At 33.4% G+C, this 23,954-nt stretch overlaps 1 protein-coding gene across 3 annotated transcripts in view; it reads left to right on the top strand.

Moving 5' to 3' along the window:
* LOC127970415 (tyrosine-protein kinase Mer) overlaps positions 1–23,954 on the top strand; it is a 28,472-nt gene that overhangs the window by 1,106 nt on the left and 3,412 nt on the right. Inside the window, exons 2-18 of one of the 3 annotated variants that reach the window (XM_052573001.1) lie at positions 343–502; positions 1,119–1,479; positions 2,124–2,224; positions 2,310–2,483; positions 9,186–9,272; positions 10,987–11,102; positions 11,278–11,458; positions 12,837–12,982; positions 17,254–17,389; positions 19,018–19,159; positions 21,464–21,552; positions 21,635–21,730; positions 21,812–21,892; positions 22,867–22,959; positions 23,078–23,196; positions 23,284–23,393; positions 23,752–23,911. In XM_052573001.1, the coding sequence (XP_052428961.1) occupies positions 493–502; positions 1,119–1,479; positions 2,124–2,224; positions 2,310–2,483; positions 9,186–9,272; positions 10,987–11,102; positions 11,278–11,458; positions 12,837–12,982; positions 17,254–17,389; positions 19,018–19,159; positions 21,464–21,552; positions 21,635–21,730; positions 21,812–21,892; positions 22,867–22,959; positions 23,078–23,196; positions 23,284–23,393; positions 23,752–23,911 (2,202 nt within the window). In that variant the 5' untranslated portion in view covers positions 343–492. Of the gene's footprint in view, positions 1–342; positions 503–1,115; positions 1,480–2,123; positions 2,225–2,309; positions 2,484–9,185; positions 9,273–10,986; positions 11,103–11,277; positions 11,459–12,836; positions 12,983–17,253; positions 17,390–19,017; positions 19,160–21,463; positions 21,553–21,634; positions 21,731–21,811; positions 21,893–22,866; positions 22,960–23,077; positions 23,197–23,283; positions 23,394–23,751; positions 23,912–23,954 lie in introns of all 3 variants that reach the window. The other 2 variants (XM_052573000.1, XM_052572999.1) reach the window with 2 other exon arrangements.

The following is a 23,954-nucleotide window of genomic DNA, read 5'->3' as shown; positions in this document are numbered from 1 at the left end:
GCTGGTTGTCCTGTTATGTAATTTCATCAGTGCTTATTGGCATTGTGAAAACTGGTTTATAAGACTTGGATTTTTCTATAAAACCTGGAGTGGCTTCTAATACTTTCTAATAATAAAGTGGAAGTGTTTAGAGTTCAAAATGAATCACTGCTGCACTGAAACATGTGTTAGTCCCATTCTAGCTCTTGGCTTGATGACAAAATAGATTTCTATGACTAACTGTACACTACAACAACTGCTCATTTCATTGTGCCTGAGACAATACGAGTGATAGATATATAGGAGAGAAAGTTTAAATGAAAGGCTCGCTCAGTAAAAGCTGTATGTTTCCTTTGATAACAGATTCCTTTAGAGAAAGAATTTCCTTTAGCTCCTGGAGAACAGGATGCTGGTTTTCCACTGTGTTTCTGAAGCCGTGCCAGACCTGAGTCACTCAATAAAAAATGTATTTCCCTACCACGGACATCATAGCTTGATATAACGTGGGACTCAATGATTACATGTATGTACTGGAATACATGGGAGATCAAAAGATGTTTGATGTTACCGTGGTACATATTATAAATACTGTTTTATTTATATTAATGGTATTTTTATGGTATCATGTCCAATGTCAAAGTTTTTTTTTAATTTAGCAAATATATAAATAATAATGCATTGCAAAAATATTAATGATAACAATGCTTAATTATATATATATATATATATATATATAATGTAATATATGTATGTGTGTTATGTGTGTGTGTGTGTGTATATATATATATATATATATATATATATATATACACGTGTGTGTGTGTGTGTGTAAAAATAGAAGTGCATGTAATTTTTTAATTATAAGAATTAAATATATGTGTGTAATTAATTGTTTATATATATATATATATATATATATATATATATATATATATATATATATAAATATATATATATATAAAATATTTTTTTATTATTTACTATTTATTATTGCAATACTTTCTATATATATTTTTTTATTATTATTATTATTATTATTATTATATTATGTATTATTTATATTTTTCAGATAAATATAGGTTATTTTAATGAAGTAATGACATGCTTATATTTACAAAGACACTCATTTCCTCAAGCAGCTGTCAGTTGGAAACATCCCCTCGCTGTCGTTCACCAGGGAGGTTCATCTCATTGGAGGAGAGAGGGCCGATCTTTCCGGCCAACGCAGGCGACGGACCCACTGCCACGAGCTCCCAGTGTACATCTGTCACAGGAGGAGATCCAGAAGCTGCGCTTCAGACCCACCGTGGGCACAATCCAGCGGTCAGAGGGGGCAGAGGTCAAATTCAACTGCTCCATCGACATCAATGACGTCAACCAGGACCTGAATATTCTGTGGTTTAGGAACGGAAAGGAGATCCCCGATGGCATGCAGACGGCGGTCTACACTCAAGGCACGGACACCCTGCTGTCCACTATCACCCTGCTGTCCACTATAAGGTTATTAAGACCAGTACTGACTAATATCTGTCTGAAGATTATTGAACCTATCCATTTTACAGATTTAACAGATGTTCTTGTGTTAGTTTTAGTTTATCAACAGCTTTTTGTCAATAAATAGGAAATCTAAAACCTCTAAAGATTGCGAATAATAAAAATAAATAAAAGGAATAATAAAATAACTGTAATACTAATATTTAATAACAAATATAAATGCATTAATGAGTTTTCCTCTCTTCACTTATGCTCTTCTACACTAATAATTCCAGCTACAATGACAGTTTTTTATTATTATTATTTTTTAATGTAAAGGCAATCTTCCCCTGCCCAGAATACTTTATTTTATTAAAAAAAAAAATATATTATTTTATTAGATTGTTTACCAATTGCCAATATTCATTTATTTATGCACTTCAGCTGCTATGACAAGTTGCTTGTGTTTTGTTTTGTTTGTTTAAAAGATGCTTTGGTTAGAAGTGTCACATTTAAATGAAGCCTGATGGTTTGTTTAATTTGAGCAATGTTATGCATGATGCATTTGCTATTGCATTAAATTGCATCAGTCTATGAATAGTAAATCTGCACTATTTCAATCATCGGCCACCTTTTCCCACAATGCAACACGTTTTGACATCATCTTTCAGCATTCACAGCGTCCAGAGAGCAGATGCTGGAGAATATCACTGCAAGCTCAGTGTCAGTAACAAGATCATCGAGTCAAATCCCATCATTATAGAGGTGGAGGGTAAGAAACCTTCAACTCGGTGACACAAATCTTTGGTTATGCATTTTAGACATGTGATGTTTTGCCATATTTGACTCAATTCCAGGCCTGCCGACCTTCACCATACAGCCGAGTGACGTGAACATCACGAGAAACACTTCCTTCACACTGACCTGTGAGGCGGTCGGTCCTCCGAACCCTGTGACCATTAAGTGGCTTCACGAAGGGAAGATATTTAAAGAAAGCAACGAGTCTTCCAGCAACATCACCATTAATAAAGGTACTAACGTCTAGGCTTTTGTTATGCTTCTCTGTGCTGTTTTTGAACTTTGTCCCTTTGTAAAGTGACTCAGAAATGCTTTAGTTTCTTAAAATCTTGTTGTCAGTATAGCAGAGAATCAATATGCCTAGAAATATTTTTCGCCATACAATTTGAGCCAAGAAGTGTACATTTTTTGTTAGGTTACGGTAATACAGTAGTTGTCCTCATGATAATTTTTTTAGAGAATTGGAAGTTCTACCACAAGGTCAGGACACTATGTTACGGATGAGAAAAAACACGATTAACTGTTCCTCTGGTAAATCAGGACTTCCTTATTGCAGGAAAACATTAGCTGGCAAGACTTTGAACAACAGCAAACAATAGAAATCATACTTTGATTACATTCTGAGTGATGAGTGGTGACTAGCATGTGCTTGTGGACATAAAATGTCATTCAAAAGTGTTGTCTTTTTCATTATTAAAAATAGTCTAAGATTTGTAGCATATTTAAGTGTTAATAAATTGCATTGGGCCACATAAAAAATGTGAGATTGATTTTGAAAATTTTTATTTCAGTTATACGCTAATATTATATATATTAATGTTTTCATTTTAATTTCAGTAAAAGTTATAATAATTTTGGTAAATGTTTTTGTATGTGTGTTTAATATTTATATTTAGCTTTATTTTTTTTAATTTTTTTTCAGTGCAGCCATTCAGATTCTCAGTTAACAATTTTTGCAGTAATATTTATATTTTGCATGTTTTTTTGTTTATTTATTTTCCGTTTTGTTTTTTAATATTTTTGTTTAGGTCTGTTTGAGTTCTAGTTTTAGTAATTTTTAGTAACTCAACATATTTCAGTTAGTTGTCAGTGGAACATTTATTATTATTATTTTTTTTTACCATTTTAAGGTCACCTTATTTATTCATTTGGCATGTTTGACGGGTTTTTTTATGTGTGTGTGTGTGTGTGTAATTTTTAGTAACTTGTTTCATTTAGTTATCAGTCAACATTCCTACTTTTCATTTAACTATCTTAAGTCAATTTTCCATCTTATATTTATATTATAAATTTTACAACTTTATATAAAAATAAAACAAGTTAACACTAACAGCGTTACATTGATTAGTCTTATTTCAATAGCAGCGTGCAGCAGCAAGAATCTGAACTCTGCTTCTCTCTATTGCCCAGCCCTCTAAAGTCATTATAATTTACAATTTTCTGGAAAGTGATCTGTTTGACATTCCAAGCGGGGTCATGTATCCCCTCGCAGTCCCCCAGCTGAGATCATCCAGCACATTTTGTTTTCTGCTGTTATGGAAAATGTGCACGTAACAGATATTGTGAATCGTGACTGAAGCTGATGAAGCTTGGTTGTGCATTTAATGTCGCCTTGGATCTGGAAACGTTTCCACATTGCAAACGCAAACTACCTCTAATTAATCAGCCATGTTAAAGCTTGAGTCTTCAGAGTCACTTGAGTGTGATTTTACTGTAAGGACAGTGGGGTAAAATCAGTTGCCCTGATAATTGAGCAGTCAGATTAGAATGAGAATCACATGACTGCGGTGCTTCAAACTGAGGATAATATCAAGAGGAATAATTCAGTTTTGATGAATCATTTGATTGATGAACGGGAAATTCACCCAGTAATGAATGCATGTTATCAGTCTTATTGTAAACCAATTAGTATGCACGTGTTTAAATGTTACATTTTTGGACCTCTTAATTTTTAATCAAAATGTCATAACTTGATCTTTTGGTGAAACAAGTTTTTAGTTATTTATTATTATTATTTTGTATGTGTGTGTGTTTTTGTCATTTTTCCAAATATGTCTATAGGCTATCATTTTTTTTTATTCATTTAGTTTGTTATTTTAGTACGAAAGTGAGAAATGTTACCTTTTTTAAATACATTTTTATGCTAATTTATTTTATTTTTCAGTTAACTATTTTTTTTTTTTTTAATGGTTTTAGTTTTATAGCTAACTATAACAACTCTGCTGGTAATATCTGCAGGACCATGCATTTCCATGTGAACTTAATTTCTGTTAACCCATTAAACTCTGCATGTACCTCATCCCATGCTATGCCACATTAAATTGCTTTTCTTGTTAAATAGAGATGGCTTGTTGTTTTCAGATTGATTTATCATTATTTTAGAATTCCCATTTACTCTTTCAATTCAACCACATTACAATGGCCAGGCCGTTACCCAGAATTCCCTAGCATGGTAGCAGTGACCACTCGCAGTTTCAGCATGTGCTTATGTCTTTTTGAGGGTAATCTCTTAGGTATGGTAATCGGTTTCTTGGCAACAGACGTAAACCTGAGTTCTTGTGAAAGCAGGAGTTTTATGGTTAAAGTTAACTCAACCGCTGCTGATATTACACACACAAAAGCCTCATTCAGGGCCCCGGCATCTCTGCAGATCCTCGTAAAGAACGGACAGATCAAACTTTAGCTGGCTGGAGCCGAGAGCTCAATGCAGCACAATAATCATCTCATCAGGAGCCCTTTTAGTTGTGTACTATATACTGTTGTAAAAAAGTTCTTGATGTTGCATTATAGGTTCTTCAGATCAGCCTAATGGTTCTGTGATCTTTTAAAGAAACTAACTCTTCAAAAGAGGACTCACTGTGTCCTGTCGAGCTTACAAGGGCTGCATTACATAATACACACACAAACACTTCCTGTCTCTCACTGGATGCTGTGATGTGTGTTTCCATGAAGAGGGAACTAGTTAGAGCTGCATATGATAGTTTCCCATGTGAGGACCGCACATACATGCTGAGTGCGGTGCGAATGTGCTTTATCACTCAGAGCATATTACTACAGATGCAAGACTCAAAACTGAAATGTGAAATATAAAAGATGCATCACTCCCTCCTAAAAACATTCTCTTATTGTTAATTAGCCAACTTTTTAGATTCCAAACAGGTCACTACATATTCAAAAGCTGAAATACTGAAATGATACAGCCCCAGTAGACCAAAAAAATTTTAAATCTTAATTTTCAAATTTTAAAATCACAACCACAATCAACATTTTATCAGAATGAAGATTTAAAAAAAAAAAAATAAATAAAAAAATAAATAAAAAATAAAAAAAAAAAAAATATATATATATATATATATATATATATATATATATATATATATATATATATATATATATATAAAAAATTTGGCTAAACATTTTATGGATGTTTTGAATTATTGTTATTGTTATTATTATTATTATTATTCACAATAATAAAATATTAAACAAAACAAAAAATATTACTTTTGTAATGTTTAGCTAAAGATTGTGTATTTAATTAAGTTGTATTTTGCAGTGCAACAGTAAAAATACAATTATACATTTTATTTAAATTATTAGAAATATTACTATTTGAATTTCACTAAAACAGTGTGTATTTAATATTTAGTAAAGAATGATACTAAGAATTATTATATTATTTTATTAAAAGCTTTTATTTTACAGTGCAATTAAAATGACAGTCCTGAAGTTTATGTCTTTCTTAGTTTCTTTATTTTCAGACATTAAACCGAAATGCTTAGATGGAGTCTTAAATCTTCTTTCTTCTTGTCAACAGCGGATTTATGTGGGGTTCTCATTATAAGTTTGGCAAGATGATTGGTGCATGTTGTGTTTTCAAATGCAAGATATATTGTAAGTAACCCAAACTCAGAGCAGATGCATATGTAAGTTTGCATGAAGCAGCATTTAAGCTGCTCTACAATGCTAAAAAAAGAAAGAAAATGCATCATGAGCTGTTTTATTTCAATTAATCGTGTAGCCCTAGCTACTTGGTAATCCAGGGTATTATATATTGGAGTTACCATGGTACATGCTTAAAAAACATTGCTTAAAGAGCATTGTTTGTTAGTGCTATGGTGAACACTGTATTGGAGCGACCTTAGATTCTGTTGGATTCGTATAAAGGGCCTGCTAGCATGGCTCTTCTCCAAACCCGATAATTACAGGCCATCGGAAATGTAGCATACACTTCCTGGCACCCATACAGACTTACAGTACAATCTGTACAGCCTGCTTACATGTTGTTTAAACCAAAACTCAGCTTCTTTTTGTTGCTTTTTTCGACTAATTAATGCAAAACATCCCTGTGAGCTGGTTTCAGAAAATTAGGTATGATTTAGGAAAGTTTATCTTCCAGAAACCTTGCTGTTCCTTGTCCAGACTGCAGTCATTCCTGCATTGAATGTATTATTTAAATGTGCATCTTTTTCCAGACGCTGTTTCATTAGCATAGTTGAGTCGCATGGTCGGGGATAGACACGCTAGATACCAAGAAACATGTCAACAACAACCAAACAAGTAGCTTCCTGTCAGCTCCACTGGGGGAAGCAATGTGTCCTTTGTGACAGCGGCTCTGAACAAAAGAGAGATTATGGTTGGGCTGGTGTCAGAGTGGGACTGGAGTGTTGGCATGGAGTGGCACTGAAAGACTCGTACTGTGTGACACACTCGCAGACCTGCATGTGCTCAACCCAGGGGAGGATCTAGAAAAATATTGATGGGGAGGCGAGAAGGGGGCAGGAATTTTTGAGGGGTGGCAACATATGGCAGACGTATATCTACTGAATTTTGTCACAGTTATCACAGTTTGATGATAAGTAGTATATGTGCACACTACAAAAGGGCAAAGGCTATAATCTCATACAATCAATGCCTTGCATTTGAAACCGTTATAACAAATATTACAAACATATAAGGAATAAGTGACCATACCCCATAAGCACCACCACACTCACTCACTAATGCATACAGTCTGCATCGACATGTAATTAAGAGCGTTATAAAAGGTTCAGTGTTATCAATATGTCAATTTATTATAAGAAACACAAGACTTTAATAGCCAATCACATTTCCAGCTGGGGAGACTCAACTGATTTTCTGCTGTTTAGTGTTAATCACCATCTAACTCAACCAGTCAAGAGCTACATTTAGCCTTAGATGTTATATGAATATGTTCCCTGAAGCATCATGTGTCAGTATAGTGAAGAGCTGAAAACACCACGCGTGCTTCAGTGTGTGTGTGTGTGTGTGTGTGTGTAGTAGAGCACACATTCCCAGAGACGTGTATAACAACACCTTCAGGGCCGCTGCTGGTCAAATGGGTGCACTAAGCAGGATTGTATTGTTGTGCCCCCCTTCCTCAAATATGATGATGGAAAAAACCCTACTATAGGGGTGAAAAAATGACTTTAATCAAATAAAAAACTAAATGAATAAATTGTATTATTTACAAATCACAATTGTAGCTCTCGACATTTACCTGTGGCTATAACTTTATTATGACTCTAATTTATTTTATAGTCTCAAGCATTCAGAAATCATGCAAAAGGAAACTAAGCAGTTTTACTATGATAAAACCATGGTTTATTTTTGTAAGGGTTGTGATATGCACGTTTTTTGTTGAAGAAATTATAAAGGCTGTGTCATCTATAACAAAAAGGCGTCCAAAAATGAAAGATTTAGTGAATATTTGAATTAATGTTTGGTCAGTAGCCTAAACAAGGATTTGATCGTCCTGTAAGTGTAACAGCAGCAATCACATGGCATTTGTAATAACATGTACATAAATTGTTTATTTTGTATTTGCCTACAATATGTACTTTAACAGTGTTATTATTAACCAATCATTATATTGCCTCATTATTTTTTTATATAATGCATTTTAAGCCATTTTAGAGGCTGTTGATGGCTTAAGTCTGTTATTATAGCAACAACAACAACAACTACAATAATATTACAGTATATTAATACTTTGTAAATTATTAGAGTTTGGGGATCGCAAATCATTAGAATCAGTTTGGGAGCTCGGAGCGGTTTCGCGAATCATTTGAGTCAGTTCGAGAGTTCAAAGCGGAATCGCGAATCATTTGAGTCAGTTATGGGGATCGCGAATCATTTGAGTCAGTTCGGGAGTTCAAAGCGGGTTCGCGAATCATTTGAGTCAGTTTGGGGATCGCGAATCATTTGAATCAGTTCGGCAGTTCGTAGCGGGATCACGAATCATTTGAGTCAGTTATGGGGATCGCGAATCATTTGAGTCAGTTTGGGAGTTCGGAGCGGGATCGCGAATCATTTGAATCAGTTCGGGAGTTTGGAGCGGGATCAGGAATCACGAAAGATTCGCGCTCGTAAATTTTCAAATTGGCCATAACTTTTAGTTTGTTGCTGCCAACTGGGGTGACAAGTCTTTCTTTTAGGGTGGCATCTTATGCTTATCAAGGCTGCATTTATTTGTTTTAAATACACCTTAAAAAAGCTATATTTGTATAGTTATTATATATATTGCTGCTCAAGAAACATTTCTTATCATTGCAATGTTTAAAACAGTTGTTCTGCTTCATGTTTTTTGTGCAAACCATGATGCGTTTATTTCAGGATCCTTTGATGAATAGATTATAATAATAGCATTTATTTGAAATAGAAATGTTTAGTAAATTTATGCATTTAGCAGACACTTTATCCAAATTCACCAATCGAATGGGTTGTTCCTCCCCAAATGTAACGCTATTGGTTGAGCTAGAAATTCACATGTTTGGCCGTTCATCAAGTCAGGTTAATGTTTTGAAAGCATTTTCTTTCATTCTTGAAGAAGTCAAAAAAAAAAAAAAAACAATACTTGTATTATCTGCATATTAAAGTGGGATTGAAAATGTTGTCATTTTTGTTCTGTGCAGGTGTTGATGCGCCCACTCAGTACAGCTGTGAAGCTCACAATGAGAAAGGCCTCGCTGTATCCAGAGAAGCTCACATCAATATCAAAGGTAAAGCCGATCTGAAAACAGCGGCATTTTTTAATATTATATTATATGTGACCCTGGACCGCAAAACCAGTTTTGAGATTTATACATCATCTGAAAGCTGAATAGATATTAGGAGGACAATATTTGTCTGAGATACAACTATTTGAAAATCTGGAATCTGAGGGTGCAGAAAAATCTAAATATTGAGAAAATCACCTTTAAAGTTGTCCAAATGAATTCTTAGCAATGCATATTACTAATCAAAAATTTAGTTTTAATATATTTACAGTAGGAAATGTACAATATATCTTCATGAAATATGATCTTTACTTAATATCTTAATGATTTTTGGCATAATAGAAAAATCTATATTTTTTTACCCATACAATGTATTTTTGGCTATTGCTACAAATATACCCCAGTGACTCAAGACTGCTTTTGTGGGACAGGTTGACATATTTTATTATATTATTAGCGGTTATGTTTTGTTTTTAATATTTTCATTTGATTTAGTTTGCATTATAAGACTAGGTGTTATGATCCCAATATTTAGCCACACCAAAGAACATTTTTGCTCCACTGTGAGCAGAACACAGCGAGACGCAGCAATTGTTATGCTCTGATTTTGGTTCAGCAAGATCATGGCCTGATCCATGTCCGTGGCACTTGTCTCAATGCCCAATAATCAGTCATGAAGTTACTTGTAATGGTAATATCTCTTACATAATTGCTTTATGCGTGACTGGGTAAGACAAAGGACTGGTATGGTAAGATGGATGGATGAAGATGGTACAATTCTTCGCTGCAGTCATTGGTGTTTCAGTGATTATAATGCTGTATATGATTTGTACTTCTCTTTCATGGATGTTGCCATTGAGACACCTTATCCGATGTCCATCAGATCCCAGTTTCTGTGTGAACTTTAGCCTGGGTGAAAGATGCCTTTTGTTGAGTTGACGTTGCCAGTGACTTTTGTATGGTGTTTCCACTTATGCAACACATCATCAGTTGTGTACCCCAGCCTCATTGGCCCTTTATCACCTTTATCAGTCAGGGCAGGCCCACCACAGGCTGATCAGACCCGGGTGTGTGTCACTTTGTTACATAGTCATATGGCAGCCCAAACTGCGTCCATCTGCTTGCTTATTTCTGCTACTATTATGACGATCCTACTGGAGTTGGACCAGAGAACCAAGTCTGGGGACGCAGATTGGTGACTGCAATTTTGAATGGGAAAGTGAGTCTGTGAATTAAGTCGACTCCCATTTCCCATGCAGTCTCTAGCTATATTCAGCCAGCCTGCGTCAGGAGACATGTACTTGACCCGCTTTTCTTCCTCTTCTCTAACAAAGCGCTGCCGTTTTAAGTATTTTTGGCATTTTGGGGATGACGTTTGTTGACACTTTCTTGGTCTCTATTGCTCTAGCACTTCAGTACTTGATTGTGGCACCATGTGTGCCTTCCCTGTGTCCGGCTGGTCTTACAAACCACCAGGATAGGTTTAATTTAAGATTTGCAAATGCAATTTAATTGATTTTTATTTTCATTTTAGTTGTAGCATTTTTTGTATTTAAACTTACGTGTAGATTTTTATGTCTGCGTTATTCATATTTTTATTTGATTTCTGTTTGATTTCAATAAACAACAACAAAAACAGTTTTAGTTAACAATAAGAGCACTGTTTGAGAATCTTTTTCTCAAGCCTCATGAATTCAAATCCTTTTTTTTTTTTCAGAGCGTCCTGACAAAGTGTCAAAGGTCACCGTAGTAAAACGTGAGGCCAACAAACTCCTCATAGGCTGGGCGCCGGGACACGATGGCTTCTCTCCTCTCAGCACATGCTACATCACGGTAAGAAGGACTAAAGAATGAACATTACTTGTACAAAGCCACTGCATTGTGATGAAGCCCCTCAGGAACATAATGTTCAGCTTAGGATCTTGTTGTTTGGTTCTCTAATCTTTGATTGAATGATGACTGTCATTTCTGTAACAGATAATAAATGGTTATCCTTCATCTGTTCCAGGTGCGAGAGCTTTTGGAGCCAGGAAGCCCCACTGCCGTACACCCCACACACGTGCCTCCATTCGAGTATGAAATCAGCAACCTCAAGGCCATGACTTGGTACAACATGAGTGTGTCCTGCACCAATGAGATCGGCCCGTCGCCACCCAGCACTTGGGTCCAGAGCAACACCACAGAGGGCGGTGAGTCTTCCACATTCCTGGAGCAACTTCCTGCACTTTTGTAATTAAAATTACCATTCCAAAGGTTTACATTTTTTTGAAATGCATTTTTTATTCTCACCAAGGCTGCATTTATTTATGCAGTAAAATCAGTAATATTTTGAAATATTATTACGGTTTCAAATAACTTTTTGATATTGTAATATATTGTGAAATGTAATTTATTCCTGTGATGAAATGCTGAATTTTTTAGCAGTGTCACATTATCTTTCCGTGGTCATTCAAATGTTCTGATTTGGAAACAGGAAACATTTCTTTTTATCAGTGTTTAAAAAAGTAAAGGGCTGTTAAAAATCGCTTATGTTAACTCTACAAACTTGAAACGGAAGATGAAGTTATGTGCATAAGAGTTGATATGAGAAGTACCATTGTGCTAATAATAGAAACTAGAAGATGATTACTGTAGTCTGTATTTATGTCTTTCGCATTCAAGAGATTTTCCAATGCCAAATGCCAAATGGGAATGGGAGTGACCTGGTTGTTAGAAAAGCTTTTCCTATGGGGTGTGTCCATGAAGGATTTCCTCCATATTCCTAAAACAACTACATTTTCAGTCACTGATAAACATTATGGTTTATGTAATATAATACTTATAATTTAATACAATCTGAAATTGAGTAGCTGCTTAAAAACATTACCAATATAGGTTTAATTTAGTTATTATTCTTTGCTTATTATTTTATATCATGATTTTTAGTTTGTTTCTAGTTTGTTACCATTTTAGGGCGTCATCTTAAAGTAATTATAGTAATTTCATCTTTTTAATTCAATGAACAAAACTTTTATAAAAAAAAAAAAGAGATGATTTATCTGGAATGAAATCACGTAATCTTGGCCGTGTTTAGTTTCCGTGATATGAAAATGGTTAATTTTGTGGAGTGAACACATCATCTCGAGAGAGTTGCGAGTGATTTGTGTGTTGCCATATACAGCTTTTATAAGCATCTTTGGTCTTGTCTTTTCTACTTAATTCGACACTTTACAAAGATTATAAAGAGGGAATTCGCAGTTTAGGGTTAGCGATATCTTTATCTTATTAACAAAAAATTTCGTTTTTTTTTTTTTTTGGTTTTAAAATGATCCACCCCATAGTATTAACCAATTTTGATGCAATAAATATGGTGTAATAGACAAAAACATAATCTTTCATAAAACATCTACATATCTGTCTCTTTTAAAGTGTTTAGTATATATGATGAGTTGTATTTTTAGAGGTTATTATAGCACAGTTCTAAACCCGACCCCAGATCTCACTCATTTTCAAACCCTGGTTACGGCCATGGATTTAATTAATGTCATTTACATTTTTATTGTTCCAAATTTGTTCCAAATTTTACAGTTCCATCAGAAGCTCCCCAAAACTTGACTGTTCATGTGAACAATTCCATGTTGGTGATCCGATGGGAAGCTCCGCCCCCTGATAAGTTGAATGGAATCTTGCAAGGATATGATGTCACTATTAAACACGGAACACATACAAACAAGGTTAGTAATTGGTTTGCCAGTTGTGTTTTGTGCACTAACAAAATTGACTTTACTAAACATCAATCACTGAGAAACTAAATCATCTCATTCACTCTTGGCACTGTCTGATTTTATTTAGAAATCAGCTGAAAATCCTTAAAATCTCAACGTTGTCACAGCTTGTGTGTAGCATTTACAAGAAATGTCACTAAAATATAAAAGGAAAAGAGTGTATATCTCAGATTCTGTAATTGGTCATTGCTTCTTTGTCCATAAAACTAAGTAAACCAAACATTAAATCTATAACTAAAAAAAGTCTTGTGGCTCTCAAAATAAGAGCAAAACCCCCTAAACAGACTTTATAGTATCTAGATATCCTGTATGTAACCATTTATTTTTATTGCACAGTTCATCAACTTCTCCCAGGTTGCTCAACAGACATGGTTCTTCAATAAATCTGAGATCACAACAAGTCCCTTTCACCAGCTGTGAGGAAATTAGCTGGAGAATTTACAATAAAACAGCTGTTCTTGTTCCTAAGATGAAAGCGACAGTCTGAGATCATTCATTTTTACATGCCAGCCTGCTTGAGTTCAGCTGTATTAACGAAAGCCCCTGAAGCAAATGTTTGCACTATGATATTATGCTTTTATCAGTTTGCAGTGTTTATTAAAGCAATAATTTACCCAAAATTAAAATTTGCTTCAAAAATATACACCCCTTTATGCCATTTGTTTCTTCATCAGATTTGGAGAAATGTAGCATTGCATCAGTGTCTCATCAAAGGATGCTCTGCAGTGAATGGGTGCCGTCAGATTGAGAGTCAAAACAGCTGATAAAAACATCACAATAATCCACACCACACCAATTCAGTACATCAATTAACATCTTCTGAAGTAAAAAGCTGCATGTTTGTTGTTAACAAATCCACCGTTAAGGTGTTTTTATTTTTAGACCATTGCTTCCGTCAAAAATTAGTCCTTTTTTTCACAATATTGCTTTATCTAGTGAAAATGGTAGAGAAATATACACAAATCAAGCAACAATTATTAGTGAAAAAAGTCCAAAGCGTTTCTAACCAAATATGTGCTTGGATTTTGATGCAAGACAATAACAGGAGATTTTTTTTTTTTTCACTGGAGGAAGTGTTATAATGGATTATGAACTCGTATTTTACCTAGAAGTGATGTTTTAAAGTAAAAAAATATCTAAATTGTTGATTTGTTTCATACAAACATGCAGATTTTAGGTTCACCATACAGTACATTATTTGATGTATGTGCGTGAGTGGTGTGGTCCATTGTGATGTTTTTATCAGCTTTTTGGACTCCCATTCTGACGGCACCCATTCACTATAGAGGATCCTCTGGTGAGCAAGTGATGTAATGCTACATTTCTCCAAATTTGATGAAGAAACAAACTCATGGATGGCCTGAGAGTGATGTATGTTTTCAGCAAATGCTCATTTATTGGTGAACTATTTGTGTAAAAGAAAAGAAGCATGTCACTTCTCAACCATAAGTGCAACTTGGAAAAATTACTATATAATTTTATGCCAAATTGGGTTGTTTGGACAACTAGAATATACGGTTTCAAGGTCAGGTGCGTAACAACATGTTGAAAAACATTTATTACACAGAACACGTGCTTCTAGTCACTTCTCAAAGTCCCGTGTGGCCAGTGACTATGTGTTTTTTTTTAAAGCATGGCCTTTTAGACAATGAGTACTTCCTGTTTCTGTCCTGGTAGCAGGAAACCAACAGTGTGTGGACAAGTTATTTGTTATTGTGCGTTTGTCATGACTCACCACTGAATGACCTGGAATACATGACGAAGCATCAATGTCTGCCGTGATTGACCTGTGTGATCTCACACTGTGAACACAACAGGAACTGGAAATGAGCTGCTCTCAGAGCGACACCTGTTGCTTTCCCTAAACACGAAATGACCAATTAGTTCGTCAAGTAACATCTGCTCATGGGATAATGAATGATTTTGACCTACATTTATGTTTGGGTTTTTGCCAAACATTTCATTACGGAAACTTCCAAGACTATACAATTAAAAGTCTGCTTGTTTTAATCTCATAAAACCTTTCAAGAGCATGTACAGGGCAATGTTATTTTAGTATTATTTGTATTCCATTATTATAGTTTTGTTAATATTTTGAATTAGATTGAATTGTTAGTTTTTGTGCTTTTGTCAATTTTCTTTTTTTTTTATGATTTTTTTAAATTTCAGTTATAGTTATATTTTTATTTGTTTCCGGTTAGCAGTTTTAGTGCTTCAATTAAACTTGTTTCAATTAGTGGCCAAGGAACATTTCTAATTTTAGTTTAGTTTAATTTTGTTTGTTTAATTATTTAATAATTGTACTATTCTTGATTTTACCTTTTTTTGTAAATAAAATACATTTTTAGCTATTTTTAGTTAACAATAATAAAAACCCTGGTGCAGGGTAATTTTCTCACCCCAAAACAAAAATAATATAAATTATTTAATTTTATTTGTATTTATTTTTTGTTATGTTTATATATATATATATATATATATATATATATATATATATATATATATAAATTTTTTTTATTTTTTTTATTTTTTATTATTATTATAAAATATATTTTTATATTTATGATTTATTATTATTATTACTAGATTATTTTTTTTTTTGCACAGATCCTGGAATAGTTCAGTTAAGCTGATTGAAATAAATAAGTCATTGTATTAAGTGTACATTTACATAAACTGTAGCTGAGAATTTATTTTGGTTTAGGTTATATATATTTGGTTTGTGTTTTAGCCAATCAATTTCTTGGCGAGTTTGAACAGCGTGTTGTTTCAGGCTGGTTTTAAATATAACTGCTGAGTTTGTTTTTCCCAAAGTAAACCAGGGTTCCTTCAACAAATGTAGGGCAAGGATTGAAAAACTTAAGGACCTGTAAAAAAAAAAAAAATAGGGAGCAATTATGTGAGCTAGACAACCAGAAGTGGCTTATCCAGGATTTAGTTTTTCTTTTTGGTTTGTTTTTCTTTTTTAGCATCTGTTTAACCTTAATCTGTTGTGTGCTTCTCATGCATGGCCAACACTAATGTGCATGAATTGAGGAAATCTTTTAAAGAGACACGTGGAAGACATTCGAGTTTATGATTTAAGGAAGAATTGACTAGGCAAACACATTTAATTGCAGTGTAATTCTCTGAGCAGAGGCATAACAGACATTAACATGCAGAAAATAGACTTTCTCAGGGCTCCTAGAACAACTCGTTTCTTGTTTTTGTAGAAGTTCAGATGCAGTTTTTCATTTGTGGATGTAAAAGCGACTGACAGTGTGTGAAGCCTGACTGACTCGTGTAAGTGTCAGCATATCTGAGAGGTTTTGGGAACAGGAGTGGCACGCTTTACGCAACCAGCAGCATCTGTGTGTGTGTGTGTGTGTGTGTGTGTGTGTGAGTGAAACTTCCTGCACCCTCAAGCACATGGCTCACCAAAAACAGTTTCTCTTTTTCTTTCTCTTTTTTTTTTCACCCAGCATTTAAGTTTTGTTTTTACACTGATTTTGGTGTGATTTCAAACAAAAGGGGTTCTTTCCTGTAATACTAAACTGTATGTAATTTTTTATTGTGTAATATTGTAAAATCTTGAGTTGAAAGAAGAAGAATGACTTGATACTATACTTGAGTGGCGTATAGCATTTGAAAATGCTGCTGTGATGTTTAACTCATGATGCTGTGTAATTAGTTTAACCCTGTAAAGCCCGACATTTTTTTCTCGAGTGTGATATTTGGTGCATCATGCTTTTATGGCTCATATAATATGATCTAGTGAGAATATGGAGCTTAAAAAGGAGAAAACACATCAGTTTTATTCAGAGGCCCATACTGAGTATGCAGTGTGGTGCAGATTCTTATAGCTTGTGATGTAAATCTATAACAGTACAGCAGATGCTTACATAAAATGCATATAAGAACCGGTTGTCAATCTATATCTCCCAATAATATCTTAGTAAGAATATATCCAATGCTTAGCTTTATGATCAAAACATATAATGCAATGCAGTACAATGATGATTTGAGACATGGAGGGTCACAATTACATATATATATAATTGTGAATTAAAAATATAAATAGGTAAAGTAAATTTAGTTGCTTCAGTCTGAATACCTAACTAATATAAGGGGGGGCTGAACAACAATGGAGATTCACACCAGACTGTGCTATGGGCTTTTGACCATGCACTGATTAATACTGGTCTGGTTTTGTTCTGTGTCTGTGTGTGAATGTGTTCTAGATCCACAGCATCAGCACAGAGGCCTCCGTGACGCTGCAGGTGTTCAACAGCACATACAGTGTGGAGCTGGTGGCCTGCACTCAGAGCGGCTGCGGGAGCAAAAGATCCAACGTCTCGCTCTTTGTTCCTGACGCCGGTGAGTAGACGCTAGAACCTTCCCCTGGGTTTAACTATTACATTGATGTGACAAAATATTGCAATGCAGTGAAACGAATGAATGAATAAATAAATCCATAGTGGACATCAGTTACCTGGACAATAGTCAATTACACAGAAAATGATCAAGCACATGACATGCAAGAAAAAATTAAATAAATTGTGTGCATGATTTACTGATTCATTCCCTCAGTGTAGTAAAATGTGCACACGATTACTATTGCGTTCCCTCGTTTTGCTAAATCGTGCGCATGATTTAGCAAATCGAGGGAACGAATTAGTAAATTATGTTCACAATTAATAAATCGAGTGAACGAAATGGTAATCGGGCCCACTTTTTAGTACATTGAGGGAACAAATTAGTAAATCGTGCACACGATTTAGCCCACTATTTTTTCCTGCATGTCATGTGCAGGGCTTCATTATCAAGAAATGCATACAATAAATAAACATTTCTATTTAAATGTCGTTTTTATTATTTTATTTTATTTTATATTTTTATTTATTGTATGCATTTCTTAATAATTTCCTGAATAGCTGACTATTGTCCCAGGTAACTGAAAATGTTTTATTATTAAAATCATATTTTATGTAATTTATAGATTTTATATCATTGATATTATTGTATATTAATTTATATAATAAATGTATAGTATTATAATTTTTATTTTATTTAGAGTTTATGCAATTTTTTTATCTTTTTTTTTTTTTTTTACTATTGTCTCAGGTAGCTGAAACTTTGTTTGTTGTTATTATTTAATTCATATTTTATGTAATTTATATAAAAAAAAATCAATGATATTATTTTATTATATTAATTTATATAGCAATTGTATAGTTTTATAATTATAATTATTATTTTATTTTATGCAATTTTTTTCTTTTGTATCAATTTGACTATTGTCCATGTGCAGTGGATTTTTTTTCTTTTTATTTATTATATTATTTATATTTGATATAATTTATATTTATAGATTTCTATATAATGTATATTATGTAAAATGTATTATAATTTTATATAATTATTTCTTTTTTATTTTCATCATAGTTTTGTTATGTTAATGAATTTATTTATTTATTATTACTTAACAAGGTCATTTTAAATGCATACATATTTTCAAGTCAAGACAAAAAAAAAAAAAAAAATTAAATAACAGTTTTCCTGCAATTACCATCTTAACAGTCTAGTCACTAATGCAGTTTCTGGAATCAGTTTTAATGAAATATATTTTTAATACTGAGAAGCACTGCAGGAAACCTGAATTACTGCATTACCCAGGACCACATCATGCTGAACAAATCTTGTTTGCAAATGAATTGCAGTGCATACGTGGATAGATTCCCCAAAGAAACATTTCCAGTTGATCATAAAATGTAAAAACCTCTATAAATATGCAGTCAATTAAATACTAATAGTCCTGCAGCAGTCAGGAGGGAAACAACCAACCGCAGCTAAAGAGAAATCACTCTTGTGTGGTAATTGAGATTCAACAGGAGTATGAAACATAGAGGATAATAAGGTTTAGTATTATGCTGATCTTAGTTAAAAGCACATATGTCTATGTGTTAATGCAGTTGTTTATTAATGCAGGTATGTTTTGTTTTCAGAATTGCTCGAGTCTCCCTCCTCGACTCCGATTCCCAGTCGTCCCGACTCCGTGTACATCGTTCTTGGAGTGGTTTGCAGTTTCTGTCTGTTGATCATAGTGATGCTCGTGGCCATTTGGTTGCACAATCGCTCTTACTTGCAGTAAGTTGTTTGTCATATCTTTTTTTCTTCATCAACATGAAATCAAAATGATTTATTTGACCAGTTTCTGGATCTTATAGTGCTTATTGTGATTAATAAATAATATAAATTTATATATATATATATATATATTCCTTTGGATTATTTTAATCTAAATGTTTTATGTATTATTTTATTTTATTTAATGTATTTATTTGGTTAATTTCTATATATATATATATATATATATATATATATATATATATTACATAATCTATATTCTATTATTATGTGTGCATATATATATATGTGTGTGTGTGTGTGTGTGTGTGTGTGTGTGTGTGTTAAATGTTATATTATTTCAATTGTATTTTTATATAATATTTTATTTATCATATTTAAGTCAATTGAGTTAAAAATTTAATTTAATGTTTATAAAAATTATATATATATATATATATATATATATGTATATGTATATATATGTATGTATATATATGTATATATATACACACACACACACAAATCATATTATTTTTTATTATTATACACAATTGTGTGTGTTTGTGTGTGTGTGTATATATATACACATTTATTTTTTTTATTTTTTTTTTTTAATAAACATTAAATTACATTTTTAACTCCACTGTCTAAAATATGATATATAAAATATTATATAAAAATACAATTGAAATAATATAACATTTAACACACACACACACACACACACACACACACACACATATATATATATATATGCACACATAATAATAGAATATAGATTATGTAATAAATACATTATATACATATATATATATATATATATATATATATATATATATATATATATTAACCGAATAAATGCATTAAATAAAATAAAATAATACATAAAACATTTAGATTAAAATAATCCAAACGAATGTACTTTCATTTAATTACCATCTTCAGTGTCTGTATGAATGTTTTTCTTGTTATTCAGTTTTTCTGAGGTTTTATGAAAGGCATTTTGCAATCCAAGCACTTCATTTTATCACTGGAGATTTAATTGCTGCAATAGTTGTTAAATCTCTCTGTGCTGTGTGGTTTTTCAGACCTGTTTTCATTCCAAGAGCACATCTGAAAAACAAGGGCTATCTTAGAGACCAGAGTACGTTCTTCTGAATGCACTCGGGGCTTCAGGAAAGAAAAGTTGGTCTGTAAAAACAGCATGGCTTCCTTCTAAAACATTCTGGAGGACAGAGTTAGCCAAAGAGTTTCAAATTACATCTGGTTGTTTGCAAGTGAGACTATCAACATGTCCTCCTTCATTCTCGGGAATCCTTTAACAGCTTCTGGTTGACTTTAACCACAGTTTGCAGTGGGGCTTGTGCTGGTTTTGTGGTTAAAGATCCACTACATTACTTACTAAATGTTAACTGCTCGAGGTCCTTTAGGATGCATCTTAACTTGCTGCAAATGTGGCTAAAATAAATCTAATCTGCACTGAAGACAGACAGGAGAAGTGTTCATGTAGTGGACAAACCAGGGTTAATTTATTGTTTGCTTAGCCATTATCATGACAACGTCTAGTGAAAGGCAAACATTCACAGAGGTTGAAATCCTTCAGTTCAGTTTAAGAGTCAGTAGATCTCTAGTCATTTTTTTGTAGTCTGTAGCTTCTCCTTTGCTGAAAAGAGTGGTTTTGTAGGTTTTGCTTGGTTGTTTTTGGTTTTATGCTGATATAGCTATAGCTGGTTGATTTACATCAGTCGACTCACACTTTCTTTCTTTTTTTGGATTGATTGAAGCTGTTGCATTGATTACACAGTTTTTTTTTTGTTGTTGTTTTTTTGCAGTCTCATTTAGGCTCTTTGTCTTGTTTTATAAAAATGTCTTAATCTTAATCAAAGACACAAGCAAGATGCCACTAGACATTAAGTCTTGTTTTATCAAACATTTATCAAAAGTAAAAGTTTATGTTTAAAACGGAAACATTTCTGCGAGTGGGGCAAGAAATATAATCTTAATTCAGAGGGAAAACAAGTTTATTTTTCTTACACCATTGGCAGAGTTTATTTATTTATCCATCTTAAACTTACTTAATTGTATATATTTTAACATACTGATTTATTTTCAGTAAAAAGGGCTTTTCATATGTCATTTTACTTTTCAAGGTGATGGATTTTGATTTAAGGAAAGTTTAGAGTTTTGAACTTCTAAACAACAACAACAAAAAATGATAATGCTAAGTAGGAAAACCATTCAGCTGAAAAGCACATGTAACATGTTTGTTTGTGTATTGTTGTGTGTTTATGTGTAAATGTATATCTCTGGCGCCCTCTACAGGTGTTTGTTTGGTCCTGATGATAAACTCACTCCCAGGGTTGAGTACAGACCTCAGAGATCCTACAACCGCTCGGCCATCCAGATCACACGTACGTCATGCATTATTCATGTTTTTATCAACTGCCTGTATCCAGTTTCCAAAATGATAGAAGTATGTCTTCATTCCTTTAGTTGCTAGTCTTGGCATCAGCAGTGAGCTTCAGGCCAAACTCCAGGACGTGATGATCATGAGGAACCTGCTGTCCATCGGTAAAGTCCTGGGAGAAGGTGAGGACGCCGTCTGCTGTGGATCTGTGTTGAGTTACAGCTCGTGACAGATGATCGTAATGACCTGACGCTCTCTTACAGGTGAGTTCGGATCCGTGATGGAGGGGCATCTCAGAAAACCTGACGGATCCTCGGAAAAAGTTGCTGTCAAGACCATGAAATGTGAGTTCATTTTGTGGGTTTCAAAAATGAAAATTATTTTATTTTTTACATCTAGTAAGTATTTTATTTAAAACGTTTTTTATTACATTTATTATTATTATTTTTACTGTCATTGTTGTTTTCAAAATATTTCTATTTTAAGAATTTTAAGTATTTTTTATTTGACATTATTTTTAAAAAGGTTTTACATATAATATTATCATTATTAATGTCATTATTATTATTATTTAAAATATTTAGGTTTCACATTTTCTATCATATTATTTAGAAAAAAATATTTTTATATATATAGATTTTATTATTATTATTATTATTATTATTCGTGTCTTATTTTATTTTTGAACGTCATAATTCATTACAATATTTGTTATAACCATATTTGCACCCAGAATTGATTCAAAAAAAATTTTTAGGTTGATTTACATTTTTTTACTTATGAGAAAATTGTATTAATTTAAAAAGAAGTAAATAAATACATTTAAATATATTCATAAAAATTATTTCTCACTATTGACCCTGTTGTCCACCAAAACAAGTGCAACATTTTTAGAATATTGTCTTTGGACTTTTATTTTCGCGGTAGCTCTGTATATTTCTATGACAACAAACACCGTGCTAAAAAGGGGCGGGGCTACACACAGACAATAACCAATTGTGAGTGTTCCTTAAAATCAAATCAACATCTAATACAAAAAAAATGACTCAGTCATTCATGACTCAGTGGTGGAACATTTTTACTCTGGATATCGATAAAAACACAGTTTTAGCATTTTGTTGTATTCTTAGAGCTGATTTTATTTTAATATATTAGCTTCAACACTTGCCTCAAGTATCATGATTAACTAATCTGAGAGCTACCTGATCTTGACAAGGGTCTGCAAAGGCGCTAAACTTAAATCTGGATAACTAGATAGGCCAAAACAGCATATCATAAAAGATATCTGAACTAAATCCTTGATCTCTGCCTCTTCCAGTGGATAACTTCTCCCAGAGAGAGATCGAAGAGTTTCTGAATGAAGCGGCTTGCATGAAGGATTTCCACCATCCGAACGTAATCAGGCTGTTGGGTAAGAAACATGCCTGAATGCTCATTAGGAGTAAAAACATCTGAAATAGTGTTCAAATCCGTAACAAATAATGTCAAGGCATTTCCATGAGTGTTCATCTGTTGATTTGTTCACACAGGTGTTTGTTTAGAGGTCGTTTCAGGCCACTTTCCCAAACCGATGGTTGTGCTTCCCTTCATGAAGTATGGAGACCTGCACAGCTTCCTGCTTCTCTCTCGTCTCAGTGAAGAGCCTGTGGTAAGAGTCGCAAAGGAACAACGATACCCTTTGTCTACAAAGTAGTACTGTGGTGGTCTAATAGGATGTTGGATGTTGTATTTCCAGTATCTTCCTACGCAGATGCTCCTGAAGTTCATGATCGACATCGCTCTGGGAATGGAGTATCTCAGCGGCAGAAACTTTCTTCATCGGGACCTTGCAGCACGCAACTGCATGTACGTGTCCTGAACTAGACACTTCTAATCACGGAAGCACCGAGAAATAAAGATATTTTTAAAATTAGAATGATTTCTGAAGGATCATGTGACGCTGAAGCCTTGGAGTAATGATGCTGGAAATTCAGCTTTGAATCACAGGAATAAATTACATTTTAAAATATATCCATGTAGGAAAAGGTTAATTTAATTTGCAATACTATTTCACATTATTTTTAATTTTATTGTATTTTTAATCAAATAAATGCAGCATTGGTGAGCAGAAGTGCCTTGTTTAACAAATTATTGTATCTTGTAACTGTTTCACTGTTGAGTCTCTGTGTTTGTTTTTAAGCAACACACATTTGATTTCATGCAGGTTGCGTGATGATATGAGCGTGTGTGTTGCTGATTTTGGCCTGTCAAAGAAAATCTACAGTGGTGACTATTACAGACAGGGCCGGATTGCCAAGATGCCTGTCAAATGGATCGCTTTGGAAAGCCTCGCTGACAGAGTCTTCACGGTGAAAAGTGATGTGGTAGGAACGGTTTTTTTCAGGATCTACAACTGATCTGGTAACT

This window comes from Carassius gibelio, chromosome B13 (assembly GCF_023724105.1).
Source record: "Carassius gibelio isolate Cgi1373 ecotype wild population from Czech Republic chromosome B13, carGib1.2-hapl.c, whole genome shotgun sequence".
Lineage (NCBI taxonomy): Eukaryota > Metazoa > Chordata > Actinopteri > Cypriniformes > Cyprinidae > Carassius > Carassius gibelio.
Note: the sequence above shows the minus strand (reverse complement) of the source record. Positions and strands in the feature narration are given on the sequence as shown.